The following is an 18,715-nucleotide window of genomic DNA, read 5'->3' as shown; positions in this document are numbered from 1 at the left end:
TACAAATTTGTCTCTCCCAGGCTAGATGAACAGTGTAAAGTGGAAATTGACCATTTAAACTTCACTGATTCATTTTTACCCCACTTTTATAATTTTTCTTTAACATGGGAATGTCAATAATAATTATTATAAGCACTATGATAAGCTGTCAAATTTTTGCTGTAATCAAATGCAGAATGCAATTTAATTGGTCTTAAAATACCCATGAGTGCAAGCATCTTATAAATATCTTGTACTTACAATTTGTCCCATATACCGTATATGCTCACGTATAAGACAGGTCTTGAAACCAGAAAAATCAATCATAAAATCAGACCCCGACTTATACACCTGTTCAAAAATGCGACACTTAAATTTTTTTTTTGCATCTTCTTGCCTCCTCCAACCTCATATCAGTTTCTCATACACATCAAATTTTGTTGCAGCAGTGTAGTTACCAATTTCTTTGGCTACTTCAACGATGTTTAATTTAAAACCAGCTTCATATTTTCTTCTGATCGAATGCTCCATTGTAGATAAGGGATGCTCTTACGATAAAGGTGTATGAGGGTGTGAGATACAAAAAACACAAATCAGTGAAAATGTTGCTTCAGAATAGTTTGGGTATTACCGTGTGGTCACATAGGCAGAATACATAGAAAAAAAAAGTACTTGGGCGTTAGCATATCATAATCTTTTGGACCGATAGCGTGAGTTTTCCGAATTCGACTCATACGACCGACATTATAAAATGCTAGAAATTATACAGTAAAATCAAGTCTCAACTTATCCACGGGAGAACGTATCCACGAGTATATACGGTAACTGACTTGCAGAATGGGACCATTCTTCAGCATTATAGTTATTGTCTGCCTAAGTAACTTTTAGTAAAAATCAGTTAGTAAAACAATCCATATTTAAAAGTAAACAATTTATTACTATTACCAAATTTGTAGCATACCTGTGATGTACTACTGTTTCACACAAAAAACTATTTATCATCCACCCCATACAATTTAGAATAACTAATATGCTGAGTATCATTCTATGTCTTCTTACATATCATTCATCTCCTCATAGCTGATGTCATCAAAATAATTATCTGCAAACCGCAACATCTGAATTATGGCGCTGAGCAGCAGAATATTTACGTTGTCATCCAGTTCCAGCTCTCTAGAATAATTTTGTATTGGAACAATGCAAGAGACTGGAACTCCAAGCCTAGCTCCCACCTCTTGAATCTGGAGATGAAAATAAACAGTTTTAATTGAATTAACTAATACATGAAAAAACAATTTGATATTTTCTATTTACCTTAATTTTAACAAATATTGGACAATGCCTTAAAAATTCCCTGTGTCTAGCCCGCATCAATACTATTTTGTAATACATTATTATTTACCTTTCTGAGTGAAAAATCTCCCATCTATGCTTTGTGTGTTCTTATTGAACAACACAGTTTAGAGTAACAACTGGAAACTACAGTATCACTAATTTCAATTAATTTTAAATACTTAACGTTTGTGTAAAATGTGTGTATAATGTTAGCCTTTCTTCATTACTTCTTTTCACTGACCTAGACCTAGAAAAGTCTTAATTATATGAAGGTCAGAGTCTGTGTTTACTTTTTTCTTTAAAAATCAGGTAAAGATTGTGGTGAACAATGCAGCATAGTATTTTTTTAAGCCATATTTTAATGTTAAGTCCATTTACGAGATTCTTGTACCATGAATTAAATCAGCTTTTAGCAATGCAGTCAAACTCTTACATTGCAGTCTTGCTGCCGAATTGCCATCAGGATTACAGACCCCCTCACAATATTCAATACTTATGACTACATATTCATTACTCTTATTTACCTATAAATAAAATATTAACATTCTTAATAAAGATTTCATATATTGGAAAAGGTCCAACTCAATCATACATTAGATCAAATTTGTGTTGGTGTTACAAGTAAATTAGAAAAAAATTTTAAAAATAATGGTCATTTTGCATAATTTAATAATTTGCTGTTATTGTATTATATTTGTTAACTAGCAAAATACCCGCACTTCATCCCATTCGAAGTACTGCATTCAAATTTTTATTAAGAAGAAAATTTAACCTTTTTAAACTGAGGGAAAATATGCCAATAATTATTTGTTAAGGATCTCTTTGTATACCATGTTGTCAGTTCGGCCCTCCAGTTGTAACATAACCAAGCTGTGCACTGACCTTACTCTTGAGCATGTAACTTACAGTTGGCCATGTGAACAGTAATCTTGTCTCAAATCTCACAGCTTGGATTGCTGCTGTCATAATCGGTTTGAGTTTCATGGTTTGTTTCAATTACGACAGTATTTGCAGGCTTTGTTGTATTGAAGTGACATTCGGCATCTGTCAAGCGTTGTAAGCACACAACCGGTTTCAGCGATAAAATCACATCCAGCTTTTGAGAGTTTAAACATTCATAAACATCAAAGTGTCCACTACTGAAATCGTCACCTGTGAATCTGAGATGTTTAAGAGGCATTGGCGGTTGTCGAAAGGTGTAAAATATTTGGCCTTTTCGGTACACTTGAAAGCGACAACCAAACAATTCAGCGGCAGCCATCAACTCACATGCAGAACCATAGGTGAAGGGCTTAAGCATTTCACTATTCTAGTGCTCCTGTGTAGTATAATTATCTCCTGTACCACTTCTTCAGTCCACACCTTGAACCTGTCCCAGTCATTCAATACATAAGACACAATTTTCCTCTGGATATCAAGAGTGAACCTGATATGGCCGTGCAATATGTAACACAGAGAATGGAAAAGGGTAGGTGGTATCTCCGGGCATGGAAACCACTCGGTAAGTGATAGTTTTTAGATCGATAGTGATCATCTCGATTGTAATAAACAAACAATAAAACAGCGGAGAAGCCGTGGATTAAACAAAAAAGGCTGTAGTTATCAGTAGGGAGACGTGAATCCCGTGGCGAAGCAAGGAAGGGAATGTAGAGACTGGGCGACGGACGGCCTTATATAGGCAGGCAGCCAACAACGTGGGAGGCGTTGGGATGGGGGACCCAACGCCTCCTCACACAGTGACCGAGCTGCAGGCTATGGACGTACAGTATATATGTACCTAAGTAGGATTCAGTTAGCGTTGGGAACCCGCGTAACCAAATTTCTTAAAGGGGGCCCATAAGTAACAAAGACTGTTGAAAAGTTCAATATGGCGGCCGACAGTGGCATCATACCACCGAAATAAGTACGTACATTGGTTTCGGTTAGTGTAGGGAAGCCGCCTACCAAATTTCGAGAAGATGGGGCCATAAATAAGAAAGTTCAATATGGCGGACGTTTTTGACCATTATGACCATTACACGTAGAATTTCGAAATTAAACCTGCTTAACTTTTGTAAGTAAGCTGTAAGGAATGAGCCTGCCACATTTCAGCCTTCTACTTATACGGAAGTTGGAGAATTAGTGATGTTGGAAAATTCAATATGGCGGCTAACAGTGGCGTTATACCACCGAAATAAGTACGTACATTGGTTTCAGTTAGCTCAGGGAAGCCACCTGCCAAATTTAGTGAAGATGGGGCCGTAAATAAGAAAGTTCAACATGGCGGACGTTGTTGACCGTTATGACTGTTACGCGTAGAATTTCGAAATTAAACCTGCTTAATTGTGTAAGTAAGCTGTAAGGAATGGGCCTGCCAAATTTCAGCCTTCTACCTACACGGGAAGTTGGAGAATTAGTGATGTTGGAAAGTTCAATATGGCGGCCGACAGTGGTGTCATACCAACGAAATAAGTACGGACATCGGTTTCCATTAAAAGTTCAATATGGCGGCCGGCAGTGGCATCATACCACCGAAATAAGTACCAAATTTCAGCCTTCTTCCTACACGGGAAGTTGGAGAATTAGTGACGTTGGAAAGTTCAATATGGCGGCTGACAGTGGTGTCATACCACCGAAATAAGTATGTACATTGGTTTCGGTTAGCGCAGGGAAGCCGCCTAACAAATTTCGTGAAGATGGGGCCATGAATAAGAAAGTTCAATATGGCGGACGTTGTTGATCGTTATGACCGTTACGCGTAGAATTCCGAAATGAAACCTGCTTAACTTTTGTAAGTAAGCTATAAGGAATGGGCCTGCCAAATTTCAGCCTTCTACCTACACGGGAAGTTGGAGAATTAGTGATGAGTCAGTCAGTCAGTCAGTGAGGGCTTTGCCTTTTATTATTATAGATACACCAGTTTCCAGTGAACAAAATTAATTAATGGTATAACATTTAGGTTAACTTAATATTAGTCTTGCTAAAGCCATACATTAAATAACTACGTCTGAAGACAACCATGAGTGAATTTTGCTTAAAACTGGGTGAGAACAATTTAATGGCTCACTGAATGTCACACTTCAAATCCAATCCAATGCTTCATGCAAGCAGCACTCAATGTAGGGGCAATGATTTTCAACCTGTTGCAAGGGGGGAAACTTTTCTTCATCATCAGATTATACATTGGCATTCAAAGACACAATATGCTGTTGAAGGTGTTGTGTGGTCTCTTTTGTTTAGCGTTACAACAATAGTGTAGGAGTTGATGCAAGTTTGAAAGAATTGGCAGCTATGGTTGTGAAAATATGATCTGCAAAATATGCATTTGAAATAAATGGTGTGTCACACTCTGTCAAAAGAAGTACCTTTATGAGAGCTGATAACAACGAGCCGCAGGAGGTGCAGATTTCAGTACTCAAAACACCTGTCATGCACGCGTGAATAGGAGACCGCGGACGGACCTTACCACTTCGGAAGACGTTCGCCAGCAGGGATTGCCGGGTACTAACCTTTCTCCTATTATTTCTTCCGGGAAAAAAGACGCTCCGCCATCATAAGCCTTCCCGCAGTATGTCTACTTCCCCCCTTCCTCCGCCATCTTTCCTGACGTCATCAGTCCCATCCTCCCTCACGGTTCCTTCCCAGCATTCCTCCACTTCCGGCTCCTCCCCTATAAAATGGCCGCCGATGCCTAGAATGGCGTCGCGCGTATGAACTGTTTGTTTATATTTTTTGACCGGATTTTGAGTTACTGAATTGTGGATTGTCTACAATATAAGGGGCCGGATAACCCCAAACCTTTATGTTGCTTGTTGTTGTCTCTTTTACACACCCAAAACAACAAATCTGCCCAATAACACCAGTAAAAGCAGGCAGAAGGCTACACAACATCCACCTTCTGAACATCCAAACCAATAACTATAGGAAGCTAACATAACTGTCTAACTGGAAATGCAAACATGCCAGCTTTTGAAAACATAACATTGTTGTTATGCCACATAGTGATTCAATTATTAAAATGACAGATAGATACCACAGTAAACAGAATCACTTCTCAAATGCATGTAGCTATGGTGGTTTACGTATTTGTCTCTGTCTGTCTGTCTGTCTGTCTGTCTGTCATTACAGCATAATGAGAAGTCAAGAAAAATGACACCTTTTATTGGCTAACTTAAAAGATTACTATATGCAAGCTTTTAAGACAACTCAGGCCCCTACTTCAGGCAAGATATAATACAGATACTGGAATTCCCTATGTTTATATAGAGACCAGGACAGATACAGCATTGGAAAACCTAAGTGACACCTCTTAGATGTAAAAAATGTATAGCCCTCTCATGCTATGATTCATTTAGCAAGAGTGGAGAACAATGTATAGTCAAGATCTTTGGATAAGATAACTGTCCAACAAAGTTGTGACTTATGGGTATGTGTTTTTCCAACTTATCAAACCCCTGGAGATTTCTAAACCCAAACTTAAGTGCAAATTCTTTCTGCTCACCAGTGCATCACTGTTACTCAAAAACTGAATTATAGATAACAATTTCTTGCTTATGATTAAATCTGTAAGTACAACGCTATTGTTATATCTGACCATGTCGCTTTACTCATGGAACGTAAATCACTATGCCCCACATACTCATCTTGCAATTGGCATCTTAACCCACTTTGATTAGCAGGTGACAAATGTACAGAATTTATATCCAAGCAAACTGATTTTTTTTTTTTTTTTTGAGAAAGACCTCCTCAGAGGTCTCTGTAGGAATACTCGTGGAAACTTTGAATGATTTCTTAAAAGGACAGATTTCATATCTTTCCCACAAAAAAATAGAAACTAAGAAGGTATCAGAGATAATTAGTGAAATTACCAGAATAGATAAGAACATGCCAGGTGTCCAAATGAGGCACTTTATAGGAAAAGACAGGCTTTGCATACAGAATTCAACCTCTTGACAATTAAAGAAACAGAATAACTCATTTTTTGACATCATAACTTTGAACATGGAGAGAAAGCTAATAAGATCTTAGCTCAATAAATTCACAAGCAGGAAGTTTGCAATGCAATCCCAGCAATTACCAACACAGACAGAGACAAAATCATTGACCATAAAAATATAATGCACACATTTACAGAGTATTACAAGTCCTTATATTGTACTCAGTTTAAAGAAGACAAGACACAACCTAATGCATTTCTGGATGCATTACAGATACTATAACTAGATACCCTCAGTGCAGAGGAATTGGATAAGCCTCTGGCACTCTCAGAATTACTAGATGCTATACATTCATTTCAGAGTGGGAAAGGCACAGTCCCTGATGGCTACTCTGCTGAATTTTATAAAAAAAAGTCTCAATTAGGCTAGCTCCACTTTTATTATCAAAATTTACAGAAGCTAGAGACAACAAAATTCTACCTCAAACTTTTCGCCAAGCATTAATTACCATCTTTCCTAAGCAAAATAAGGACTTATTACAATGTGCATCATACAGACCAATTTCACTTCTGAATAATGACGTTAAGATACTGTCCAAATTCCTAGCTAGAAGGATTGAGAAAGTGCTTCCTTCAGTAATATCACAAGACCAATCTGGATTTATTAAAGGCACACACTTAGCTTCCAATCTTCAAAGCCTGTTTAATGAAATATATTCATCCGCAAAATCTAACACCCTGGAGATATTATTATCATTGGATGGAGAAAAAGTGTTTGATATGGTTGTGAATGGAACTACCACTTTACTACATCAGAGAAATTTGGGTTTGGCCCAAACATATGGGCATGGGTCAAACTACTGTATACCAGTCTAGAGGCTTCAGTTTGTATTAACAACAGACTACTTCAAACTAGAACATGGTACTCAACAAAGATGTCCCTTGTCACTGCTGTTTTTTGCAATTGCCATTGAGCCACTGGCAGTTCACTTTTAAAATGTTTATGAGATAAAGGTGATTTTCAGAGAAAGACTTGAACAGAAAATTTAACTATATGTAGATGATACTGTGCCTGCAGTCCTAACAGCACTAACAGAATTTCAAAAGATTTCTGGGCTCAGAATTAATTTGAATAAAAGTTTGCTCTTTCCAGTGAACTCTCAAGAACACAACACACACCTTCCCTTTTATCATCTCAGATCAGTATAAATACCTAGGGGTAAACATCACAAGCAAACATAAAACTTTTTATCAACAAAATGTTGCTGTTAGCATGGAAAAACGTAAGCAAGACTTTCATAGATGGCCTATCCTTCATTTTACTTTAGCTGGTACAATTAACACTGTCTAGATGAATATCCTTCCTAAGCTTCTTTTTTATTTCAAAGCATTCCAATATACATAAATAAATAATTTTTAAGAAGTTAGATTTAATCAAAACCTCATTTATTTGGAATTCAAAACATCCATTTATCCAAAGAGTGGTAGTACAATACCAAGGAGGCATGGCTGTAACTAACTTATAATTTTATTACTGGGCAGCAAATATACAAGCTATAAAAACATGGATATTGACACAAATAGATTAACATACACAGGCTTGGTCTGCAATAAAAAATAAAATCCTGCAGCACTTATTTATATTTTTTGCTTTGTACCCCTCTAAATGTAATCCAATAAACTAACAACCCAATTGTGCGTCACTCACTCAGAATATGGAACCAATGTAGGAAGTATTTTAAGATAGTGAAGCTTTTATCTGTGGCACCTCTGCACGAGAACCACCTTTTTCCACCATCTCATACGTATACAGTTTTTAATGTCTGGAAAACACTTGGGATTGAATTACTTAGAGATCTGTACATAGACAATGTCTTTGCATCCTACAAACAATTACACTTCAAATTTAACTTTCTAACAACACATTTGTTTCTCTACCTCCAAATTAGAAACTTGGCTAAACAAAACCTACCCGATTTCCCTCACGTCGCACCTATTTCTAATCCGAAAAAAAATATCGATCAGTTTTGAGTACTTAGACAGCATTTCTGTAATATATAAAAACATTTTAAAGTCCTTCCCTTTCAAAGATCCAAGAGTACAGTGGGAAAAAGATCTCTCACTCAACATTTCAGAAAAGGAATGGAAAGCAGGAAGGCACAGAATTCACTTGAGCTCCATATGTGCAAAGCATACAATTATTTAACTTAAAATCATCTATCAAGCACATCTGTCTCATTTGAAATTGCCCAAATGGGCAAAATCCAACTTGTGAATGTTGCAATTAGAGCTCCAGCCTCATTGGGCCACATGTTTTGGGCCTGCACCAAATTAACATAATTTTGGACCAAAATCTTAAAATGCCTCTCAGACAGCCTTAATCCTCCTAATCCTTTAACACTAGAATTACCAGAGCCTACGAAAAAACTCGTAATTCCGTCCCACCTTAAACTGCTTCTTAAATCCCTTCACACCTCTCCGCCAGCGTCCTTTGTCTTCTAAATGTGCTGATAAATAGAAGCCGCTATTCCATCCCCCACCAATTTAGACCGTGCACGAACTTCTCTCAGCTCATGCCTTGATTGAGTATCTGGGAGTGAAGTGGAGTTTTAGAGTGGAAATAATAGATCGTTGTTTGGAACACACGCATTTCATGTCTGTTCAGTTTCTACAGTAATCTGTGTCAACACATTGTTAAAACAGAAACTTTTTTATATTCTAGTAGTAGATGACAAAATGTAGGCATAAACTATATAATGTATGAAGCCTGAAGTCCAAATAGCAAAGAAACATTTTCACAAGAATAACACAATTGCACTTTTATTCAAACATATAACTGCAGAAACAAAAGCCTTAACATGCGACATTGACACCAGTTTACTGTAACTGACTCCGTGGCTCAATAGACTCAGGCCCGCTTAGAATCAAGGGATCGCGGGTTCGATCCTCGCTCCTCCGTTTTGAGAAGTAAACTGCTCTTAGTCTTACTGTTTTAAAATAAAAGCATACTTTTGATTTCAGTCTGTAACAGCCGGTGCAGTTTATGACCTTGTAAAGGCTAGCTTTTTTTTTTTATTCACTTTTCATTCTCTTAGTCGCGTTCAGAATCAATCCATACAACCCCATCTGACACGGCTGTTTTCACTAAAGACGCGCTATAGCTTTGCAGTGTACCACGATGCATACTAACGCACAATCACCCCCGGTTTTGACATACAAACGCTGGCGAAGCTGCCTTCTTCGTATCTCACCGTCACTTGCTTTTCGTTTTATTGAGTGTTCCTGCCAGTCCCGCATGTTGCTGTATGCTTTTCTTTTGTACTACAGGACATGCAGAGGAAAAAATGGTAAAGACCAGTAACTTCGGCGCTATATGCAATCATCAGACACTCCCCATCTGCCCGTGTCGTTCAAGCACAGGAACATATATTGGTGTAAAAGTATAACAAAAGTGCACTTTTATTCAAGTGCACTTTTTCCATCGCCTTTTCCTGTAAGAAGCAGTGTACACACTTCTCTCTATCCAGCATACAGCAACATGCGGGACTGGCAGGAACACTCAATAAAACTGAATAAAAAGAAAATCAAGTGACGGTGAGATACGAAGAAGGCAGCTTCGCAGCGCCTGTCTGTCAGAACCGAAAGCTCCAGCGTTAGTATGCATCGTGGTACAACGCAGAGCTACAGTATAGCGCGTCTGTATTCTGTTTCTTTTGTACTCGAGGGCACGCAGAGGAGAGAATAGTAAAGAGCAGTAAGTTCGGCGCTATATGCAATCTTCAGACACTCCCCATCTGCCCGTTGTTTTGTTATACTTTTCAATACTTTTATACTGCTCAAACGGGCATGCTCAAAAAATACACGTGTAATGCCACGAAAAGTGCACGCAGACACTTCATTTCGCAAACAAAACAAGTGCACTTTTATTCAAAACTACCTGTATAACCGAAGAAAAAAGAAAGCAAGTTACAGTAGGCGATTGATACGACAGCTTGCATGGTGCAATGCTAAGAAGTGCTGATTTTCATTCCGTGCTATATGAAATCATCACATTCAAATATTAACAGTTCCACACACCCAAGGACCGTCCTTCCTACATTTACGACACGTGTACTTGTTGCAGTGTACACACCTCTCTGTGCTATGGTTTCTATTACACTGAATGAGCACCTGACACTGTACTTTCTTCCCTGGGAGAAGGTCCCGCGTCAGAGAATTTCCAGTTCCTGCATAAATTCACACCCGATCTGACGCTGTTCGTTTTCAAATAATATTGCATTAGTGCGATTATATTTTCACATATATTGTCTCTTTCTTTCAGGTGTGTAATAGAAACCACAGCATAGAGAGAAGTGTGTACACTGCTTCTTACAGGAAAAGCGATGGAAAAAGTGCACTTGAATAAAAGTGCACTTTTGTTATACTTTACACTAATATATGTTCCTGTGCTTGAACGACACGGGCAGATGGGGAGTGTCTGATGATTGCATATAGCGCCGAACTTACTGCTCTTTACTATTCTCTCCTCTGCGTGCCCTCGAGTACAAAAGAAACAGAATACAGACGCGCTATACTGTAGCTCTGCAGTGTACCACGATACATACTAACGGCCCCCCGCCCGGTTCTGACACACAGACGCTGGCGAAGCTGCATTCTTCGTATCTCACCGTCACTTGATTTTCTTTTTATTCAGTTTTATTGAGTGTTCCTGCCAGTCCCGCATGTTGCTGTATGCTGGATAGAGAGAAGTGTGTACACTGCTTTTACAGGAAAAGGCGATGGAAAAAGTGCACTTGAATAAAAGTGCACTTTTGTTATACTTTTACACCAATATATGTTCCTGTGCTTGAACGACACGGGCAGATGGGGAGTGTCTGATGATTGCATATAGCGCCGAAGTTACTGGTCTTTACCATTCTTTCCTCTGCATGTCCTGTAGTACAAAAAAGAAAAAGCATACAGCAACATGCGGGGACTGGCAGGAACACTCAATAAAACGAAAAGCAAGTGACGGTGAGATACGAAGAAGGCAGCTTCGCCAGCGTTTGTATGTCAAAACCGGGGCGGTTGGTGATTGTGCGTTAGTATGCATCGTGGTACACTGCAAAGCTATAGCGCGTCTTTAGTGAAAACAGCCGTGTCAGATGGGGTTGTATGGATTGATTCTGAACGCGACTAAGAGAATGAAAAGTGAATAAAAAAAAAAAGCTAGCCTTTACAAGGTCATAAACTGCACCGGCTGTTACAGACTGAAATCAAAAGTATGCTTTTATTTTAAAACAGTAAGACTAAGAGCAGTTTACTTCTCAAAACGGAGGAGCGCAGGATCGAACCCGCGATCCCTTGATTCCCAAGCGGGGCCTGAGTCTATTGAGCCACGGAGTCAGTTACAGTAAACTGGTGTCAATGTCGCATGTTAAGGCGGATTTTTGTTTCTGCAGTTATATGTTTGAATAAAAGTGCAATTGTGTTATTCTTGTGAAAATGTTTCTTTGCTATTTGGACTTCAGGCTTCATACATTATATAGTTTATGCCTACATTTTGTCATCTACTACTAGAATATAAAAAAGTTTCTGTTTTAACAATGTGTTGACACAGATTACTGTAGAAACTGAACAGACATGAAATGCGTGTGTTCCAAACAACGATCTATTATTTCCACTCTAAAACTCCACTTCACTCCCAGATACTCAATCAAGGCATGAGCTGAGAGAAGTTCGTGCACGTTCTAAATTGGTGGGGGGATGGAATAGCCGGCTTCTCTTTATCAGCACATTTAGAAGACAAAGGGCGCTGGGGAGAGGTGTGAAGGGATTTAAGAAGCAGTTTAAGGTGGGACGGAATTACGAGTTTTTTCGTAGGCTCTGGTAATTCTAGTGTTAATAGCTGTGTTTGGTGTTCTTCCAGATGGGCTTAAGGTAGAGAAGGACAAACAAACTGTAATTGCCTTTACTTCACTATTGGCACGTAGACTTATCTTGCTTAACTAGAAGAATCCTAACCCACCTCTTTTAAGTCAGTTATATATTACAGGCAGTCCCTAGGTTACGTATGAGATGGGGACTGTAGGATTGTACTTAAGTTGAATTTGTATGTAATTCAGAACAGGTACATTATTTTAATAAATGTTATTGTTGACCGACTGTAACAAGTGCTCTGCGAATGAATGATGGAGTTTCACCTCTCTCTGACCTATTTATTATTTCTACTTTATTTTCAATGGTGATGGTTTTTCTCTTCTTTACTGTATCACCAGCACCTGCATCAGATTTGTGTTTCAGAGACATTCTTGAAAGGTGAAGACTAAAGGTTAAGATGAGCTCTTCTACACAGCACTGTACACGCTATCACAGCAGGAAGGCACCAGCCATCAACACGTCTGATGTACTGACAAGAAACAACTTCCTGTGTGTGTAACAGTACAAGCAGGCTTGCTATTGAGAATGACTGGGGGCAGCGAGGGGTGGTTCATCACCAGCCCACCTTACAGTCACCTCCACTACAGTATGCTGCCTGAAGCATCTGCCCACCGAGAACAAACACTGTGTGGCAAAAGGCGTGTAGTGAATCGCCCACCACCGCCCCCATTCAACAGCCAGCCATCCGAGGCACACTACAATGCTATCCCCCACTGCCTCGTTCACCCTCAATGGCCTCCATTCAGCCACAACCGGGTCACCGCTTGCAGCATCACCAGCCGCCCACCGAGATTGAACGAAGAGTTGTGGGGTGGGCGGGCAGTGAAATTGCTTGCTGCCGGGAGCCACCCAAGGGACACTACACTGAGCAAGCAGCGAAATCACCCCCCCGACCCCACAACCGGGTCACCGCTTGCAGCATCACCAGCCACCCACCAATAATGAACAGGACAGCTGTGTGAGGTGGGCGGGCAGTGAAATCACTTGCCGCCAGGAGCCACCTGAGGGACACTACACTGCGCGAGCAGCGAAATCTACTCCCTCCAGCCTCCATCCAGCCACCGCTTGCAACATCCCCAGGCCAAAGATGATGGAGCGGCAGTTACTGAGGCGCGTGTGTCGCAGCTGCGGCCCGTTAATATGTTGTAGGTCGGATGTCCGTAACCTGGGGACTACCTGTATTTGAAACTGGAAAAAATGTAATTCTCACTTAGAAGATCTCTGCAAAACATTTTTTAAAACCTGGCAGGATCTAATCAATAATATTTTAGAATAAGCATTTAAATTGAGGAAGTTGATTCTCTTCCCATATTTATTTATTTATTTGTTTATTCTAGCTCTCTTTCTCATGAGTTGGAGTTAATTTGATGTGAACTTAGTTTTGTAAAATTTGACTTGCTTGTATGGAATGTTATTTGCTTTTAATAAATTCAATAAAGTGCTTAAAAAACATTTTAGTACTTGCCATGCAGTGCTCTATGGCACCTCCACCTCCCTCAGCTAAATTACCTTTCTTTCAGTAAATCTGCTGCGATACACATTTCTTATATCCTCAGCCACCAAAGGACAGGCCTCATCCACTTTGGTCAGCAGAACCAGCTGTGGCACACCTTGAGCAACAAAAATACTTTCATGAGTTGCAGTTCACCAAAGGAAAGTATACCATAAAAAGTACAGAACTTACCTAACAAGTTTAACTTTTCACGGATAGCAAGCAGTTTATCTTCCAGTTTTGATGGCATGATCTTGACCTTGCAGGCATCAATCACAAAGGCAACACAGTGGATTTTATCCTTTATGGTTTTAGATTTTATGCATCCAGGTATCTTGGAATGTATTGGAGCAGATGGATTGAACTAAAAAAGAAAAATTGCTTTCTGTAGTAAGTACCCTGACGTGATGTGATGGAAGGGCACCAATAAGAGAATCTAGCTGCAGACGAGACAGTCTTAAGCCTCAGATCAATTCAGCGACCTGACACATGCTGAGGGCCATAAGATGACAACCCTGTCAGTGGCATCTCTTTGACTCTGCCCAATTTCTAGGAGCCACTCCCCATGTTTCGCCTATATTGCATGCCCATCATATCGATTTCAACTCCTTTTACTTCCTGCAATCAAGCCTGTGGAACTGGTAGCTGAGATGCCTGTGTATTCAGCATTTATTAAACTTCTAAACTATTGAGGTCTCTTAGTTCTGCATTCAACGCAAAACCACAGAATAGATGTCTTTTTTGTTACTGGTTTTAAATATTTTTTTATAAGTCAACGTAACTTTTTTTGTGTGAAAAAATTAAATAAATCAATTTTCTAGGTAAAGTAACACATCACATTTAAAATGTCTACTGAATCCAGTTAGTAAATTATTTAACTGTACAGTTATAAGAGGTAAAAATAAATGTTGTGTTTGTCACATGAATACAAACAGGTTTCGGGCCTCATAGTGTCTGAAGTGCTCGGATCTGTCAGAGACCTAAAACTGTTCTGAATGCATCTGGATACTTCTTGGCACCAATGTTGCCTGTTAAGACTGGGCTGGCATGACAAAAATATCAAATTATTTCACTCAGTGACCACTACTTACTATTGTGCAATATATTTATTTATTCATATCTGAAATTTGCATGCATTACAGAATGCAACTGAAAATTAATTCATTAAAAGGACATGATTATTAAAACTATACAGGCACAAACTTTTTATGTATTATTTTAGTCTTGAAAGTAAACAGATATATTGTGAATTGCTCATGACCAGAAGTTAAAAAAAAAAACTTCACCATGTACTTTTAAAATAGCAAATTATGTACTATATAATTGGATTATTAAAAATTACTTCAAATCACAATTCTGTATTGGCATCAGTGTCTAAAAGCAAAGTTTCCTGCCTCCGCATAGGAAAATTTTAGCTGCTCAAAGGTTGATCTATGATGGCTTATGTGACTTCACAGAGATTTTCATTTATGATTCATTTAAAAATCAACTTTGTAAGTAAGTAAAAAAGTAAGTAAAGTTCATTTATAAAGAGCACTTCACAGACAAGAAGTCACAAAGCATTGTACAATAAAAGAAAAATAAAAAAAGATGAAGCTAGGCAAGACATAGACACATTAAGATACACAACAGAGTAAAGTCTAATAAATACATTATGTTCAGATCGGGGGGGCCATTCCTCGCAATCACCCCCTTCCAGGTCTCACTGTCATTGCCCACGTGAGCATTGAAGTCTCCCAGCAGAATGAGGGAGTCCCCAGAAGGTATGCCCTCTAGCATCCCCTCCAGAGACTCCAAAAAGGGTGGATACTCCAAACTGCTGTTCGGCGCATATGCACAAACAACAGTCAGGACCCTTCCCCCCACCCGAAGGCAGAGGGATGCTACCCTCTCGTCCACCGGGGTAAACCCTAATGCACAGGCTCCAAGTTGGGGGGCAATAAGTATGCCCACACCTAATCGGCGCCTCTCACCAGGGGAAACTCCAGAGTGGTAGAGAGTCCAGCCCCTCTCAAGGAGATTGGTTCCAGAGTCCAAGCTGTGCATCGAGGTGAGTCCAACTATATCTAGCCGGAACCTCTTGACTCCGCGCACTAGCTCAGGCCCCTTCCCTTTCAGAGAGGTGACATTCCACGTCCCAAGAGCCAGTTTCTGTAGCCGAGGATCAGACCGCCAAGGTCCCCACCTTCGGCCACCACCCAACTCACACTGCACCCAACCTCCTTGGTTCCTCCCAAAGGGGGACCGGAGAGTGTGTTACAACTACAGAGGGATCACACTCCTCAGCCTCCCTGGAAAAGTCTATTCGGGGGTTCTGGAGAGGAAGGTCCGTTGGATAGTCGATCCAGGAGGAACAGTGTGGTTTTCGTCCTGGTCGCGGAACAGTGGACTAGCTCTACAACCTTAGCAGAGTCCTGGAGGGTGCATGGGAGTTTGCCCAACCAGTCCACATGTGTTTTGTGGACTTGGAAAAGGCGTTTGACCGTGTCCCTCGGGGAATCCTGTGGCGGGTGTTCTGGGAGTATGGGATACCGGACCCCTTGATAAGAGCTGTTTGGTTCCTGTTCAACCGGTGTCAGAGCTTGGTCGGCATTGCCGGCAGTAAGTCGAGCCCATTTCCAGTGAGAGTTGGACTCCGCCAGGGCTGCCCTTTGTCACCGATTCTGTTCAGAACTTTTATGGACAGAATTTCTAGGCGCAGCCAGGGTGTTGAAGGGGTCCGGTTTGGTGGACTCAGGATTGGGTCACTGCTTTTTGCAGATGATGTTGTCCTGTTTGCTTCATCAGGCCGTGATCTTCAGCTCTCTCTGGATCGGTTCGCAGCTGAGTGTGAAGCGGCTGGGATGAGAATCTGAGACCATGGTCCTTAGCCGGAAAAGGGTGGAGTGCCCACTCAGGGTTGGGGAAGACATCCTGCCCCAAGTGGAGGAGTTCAAGTATCTCGTGGTCTTGTTCACGAGTGAGGGAAGAATGGACCGTGAGATCGACAGGCGGATCGCTGCGGCATCCGCAGTGATGCGGGCTCTACATCGGTCTGTCGTGGTGAAAAAAGAGCTGAGCCGTAAGGCAAAGCTCTCAATTTATCAGTCGATCTACGCTCCTACCCTCACCTATGGTCATGAGCTATGGGTAGTGACCGAAAGAACGAGATCGCGAATACAAGCTGCTGAAATGAGTTTCCTCTGCAGGGTGTCTGGGCTTTCCCTTAAACATAGGTTGAGAAGCTCAGTCATCCGGGAGGAGCTCTTATTGTTAATATTATACAGTACACACATACATTTGGTTTGTGTCTGTAACAGACTATGTACATTTACAGTACTGTACTTGTAAAAGTTACCTGTTTTCACTTTTATTCTCTCACTCACAATCACGATACATACTACCGCCCTAGGGATCTGACGCTGTTAGTTTTTATTTGAAACTGGGAATAACTGTAGATGTGAGTAGTGTTTCGAGGCAATGGAACTAGACCTTCTCTGATATGGAGGGATAAAAGCTGACACACAAACGCTGGTGAATCTGCCTTCTTCGTATCCCACCATCACTTTATTTTTTTTTATTCAGTTTTATTGCGTGCTCCTGCTCACACAGAATTAGTATGCACCTTATGGTGTATGATGTCAAAAACAAAAAAAAAAACCACAGATGTAGGTACATATGATATTTATAAGAAATCATTTTATGACCTGAATAGCACCAATCAGAAAACATCATTGCACTAATGCAATATTATTTGAAAATGAACACAGTCAGATCGGGTGTAAATTTACGTTGGCACTGTTACTTAGAGTCAGATCAGGAGAGGCAGCGGGAGTGTTAGAGCATGATCGTGCCAGGATTTGTGTGATGGAATTTCTGCAGTAACATTGGGGCTTGCACATTTTCAGTTTTTACGCCAGACTGATCCATTGTACCAGAATCTTGCCAATGGGTGAGATATTGTATGAGTTCTAAGGTGTCAAGAATCCAGAATTCTTTGTACTTCGTAGTGCTCGTCAAATTCCACTTGAATTTGAAGATGACCAGGTTCACATCTGTAATAAGGACTTTTATTAAGTGGATTTGTCTGTGATACATAAAATGATTTGTGAATTTAATAATGGGCGGGAAGAGCCAACCGATACAACATTGGACCCTCTCTTTTCCTGATTACATAATGACCTATATGTCTGGGTGCTAGTTTACTGAATGGAACTCTCTGGCGGAAGTCTCTCATTGAAAGCCACATATCTGTCCAACATTAAATTATGTAACCACATTACATTTTCGCTGCACATAACATTTAGCAGTGGCATCTCTCATCTTCATATTCAACAGAGCTACCTCCCATAAAGACTTAAGTTTCTGAAAATGTTCAGCTACAACCAGAACTGTTAACGCAAGGGAAGAAAACTCAAATTGAGACATTTTGATAGCAGAGTCATAAAGCACATTGCGGGCAAATTCATTGATAGGCAGAATGTCTATCCAGTTAAAATGGTATAAATCTATAGTACACTATGGAACTTCTGAAGGTCTTCATTGACTTACTCAATTTGGTCTTTGGCCTTTATTGTGATGTCAGATTTAGCTCACAACACATCTGCTTGCGAAACAAAATTGGGAACAAAATGGGGGAAAGCGACCTAATATCATTGAGGATGGCAACCCATGTAAGTGTACAACCTCTCTACTTAAATACTGTATATATCTGTAAGATCTTAATCTTAATGACCCTTCCTCAATGAAAAGAAATGTGCACACTCATGGAAATGATCCACTAAGACCAAAATGGCAGTATTACCCTGAGAATTGACTAGATCTGTTACAGAATTCATTGAAAAGGCCTCCCAGGAATGACTTGGATAAGCAATTAGCTGCAAATGCCTGAGAGGTAATCCCTGGGAAGGCTTTTCAGCAAACTGTAAACTGATCATGACACCAACTAACCAATAAGCACCTAAAACAAAGCAAAAGGCACAATACAAAAATTAAACAGACACAAAAGGTTGTTGTTTTTTTTATGACAAAAATAATTCAAGAAAATGGGGCCAAAAAAGAAAAGAAAACACTACAGTACAAATTAAGCCTCCTTC

General features: G+C 40.1%; 1 protein-coding gene across 4 annotated transcripts in view; it reads right to left on the bottom strand.

Moving 5' to 3' along the window:
• Positions 1-18,715, bottom strand: part of LOC120527965 (interferon-induced protein 44-like) — a 57,238-nt gene that overhangs the window by 22,602 nt on the left and 15,921 nt on the right. For all 4 annotated transcript variants that reach the window (XM_039751963.1, XM_039751962.1, XM_039751965.1 and 1 more), the window contains exons 6-8: positions 13,833-14,004; positions 13,658-13,758; positions 1,039-1,220 (exon numbers count right to left, since the gene is read on the bottom strand). In XM_039751963.1, coding sequence (XP_039607897.1) covers positions 1,039-1,220; positions 13,658-13,758; positions 13,833-14,004 — 455 coding nt within the window. The remainder of the gene's footprint in view (positions 1-1,038; positions 1,221-13,657; positions 13,759-13,832; positions 14,005-18,715) is intronic.

This window comes from Polypterus senegalus, chromosome 4 (genome assembly GCF_016835505.1).
Source record: "Polypterus senegalus isolate Bchr_013 chromosome 4, ASM1683550v1, whole genome shotgun sequence".
Lineage (NCBI taxonomy): Eukaryota > Metazoa > Chordata > Cladistia > Polypteriformes > Polypteridae > Polypterus > Polypterus senegalus.
Note: the sequence above shows the minus strand (reverse complement) of the source record. Positions and strands in the feature narration are given on the sequence as shown.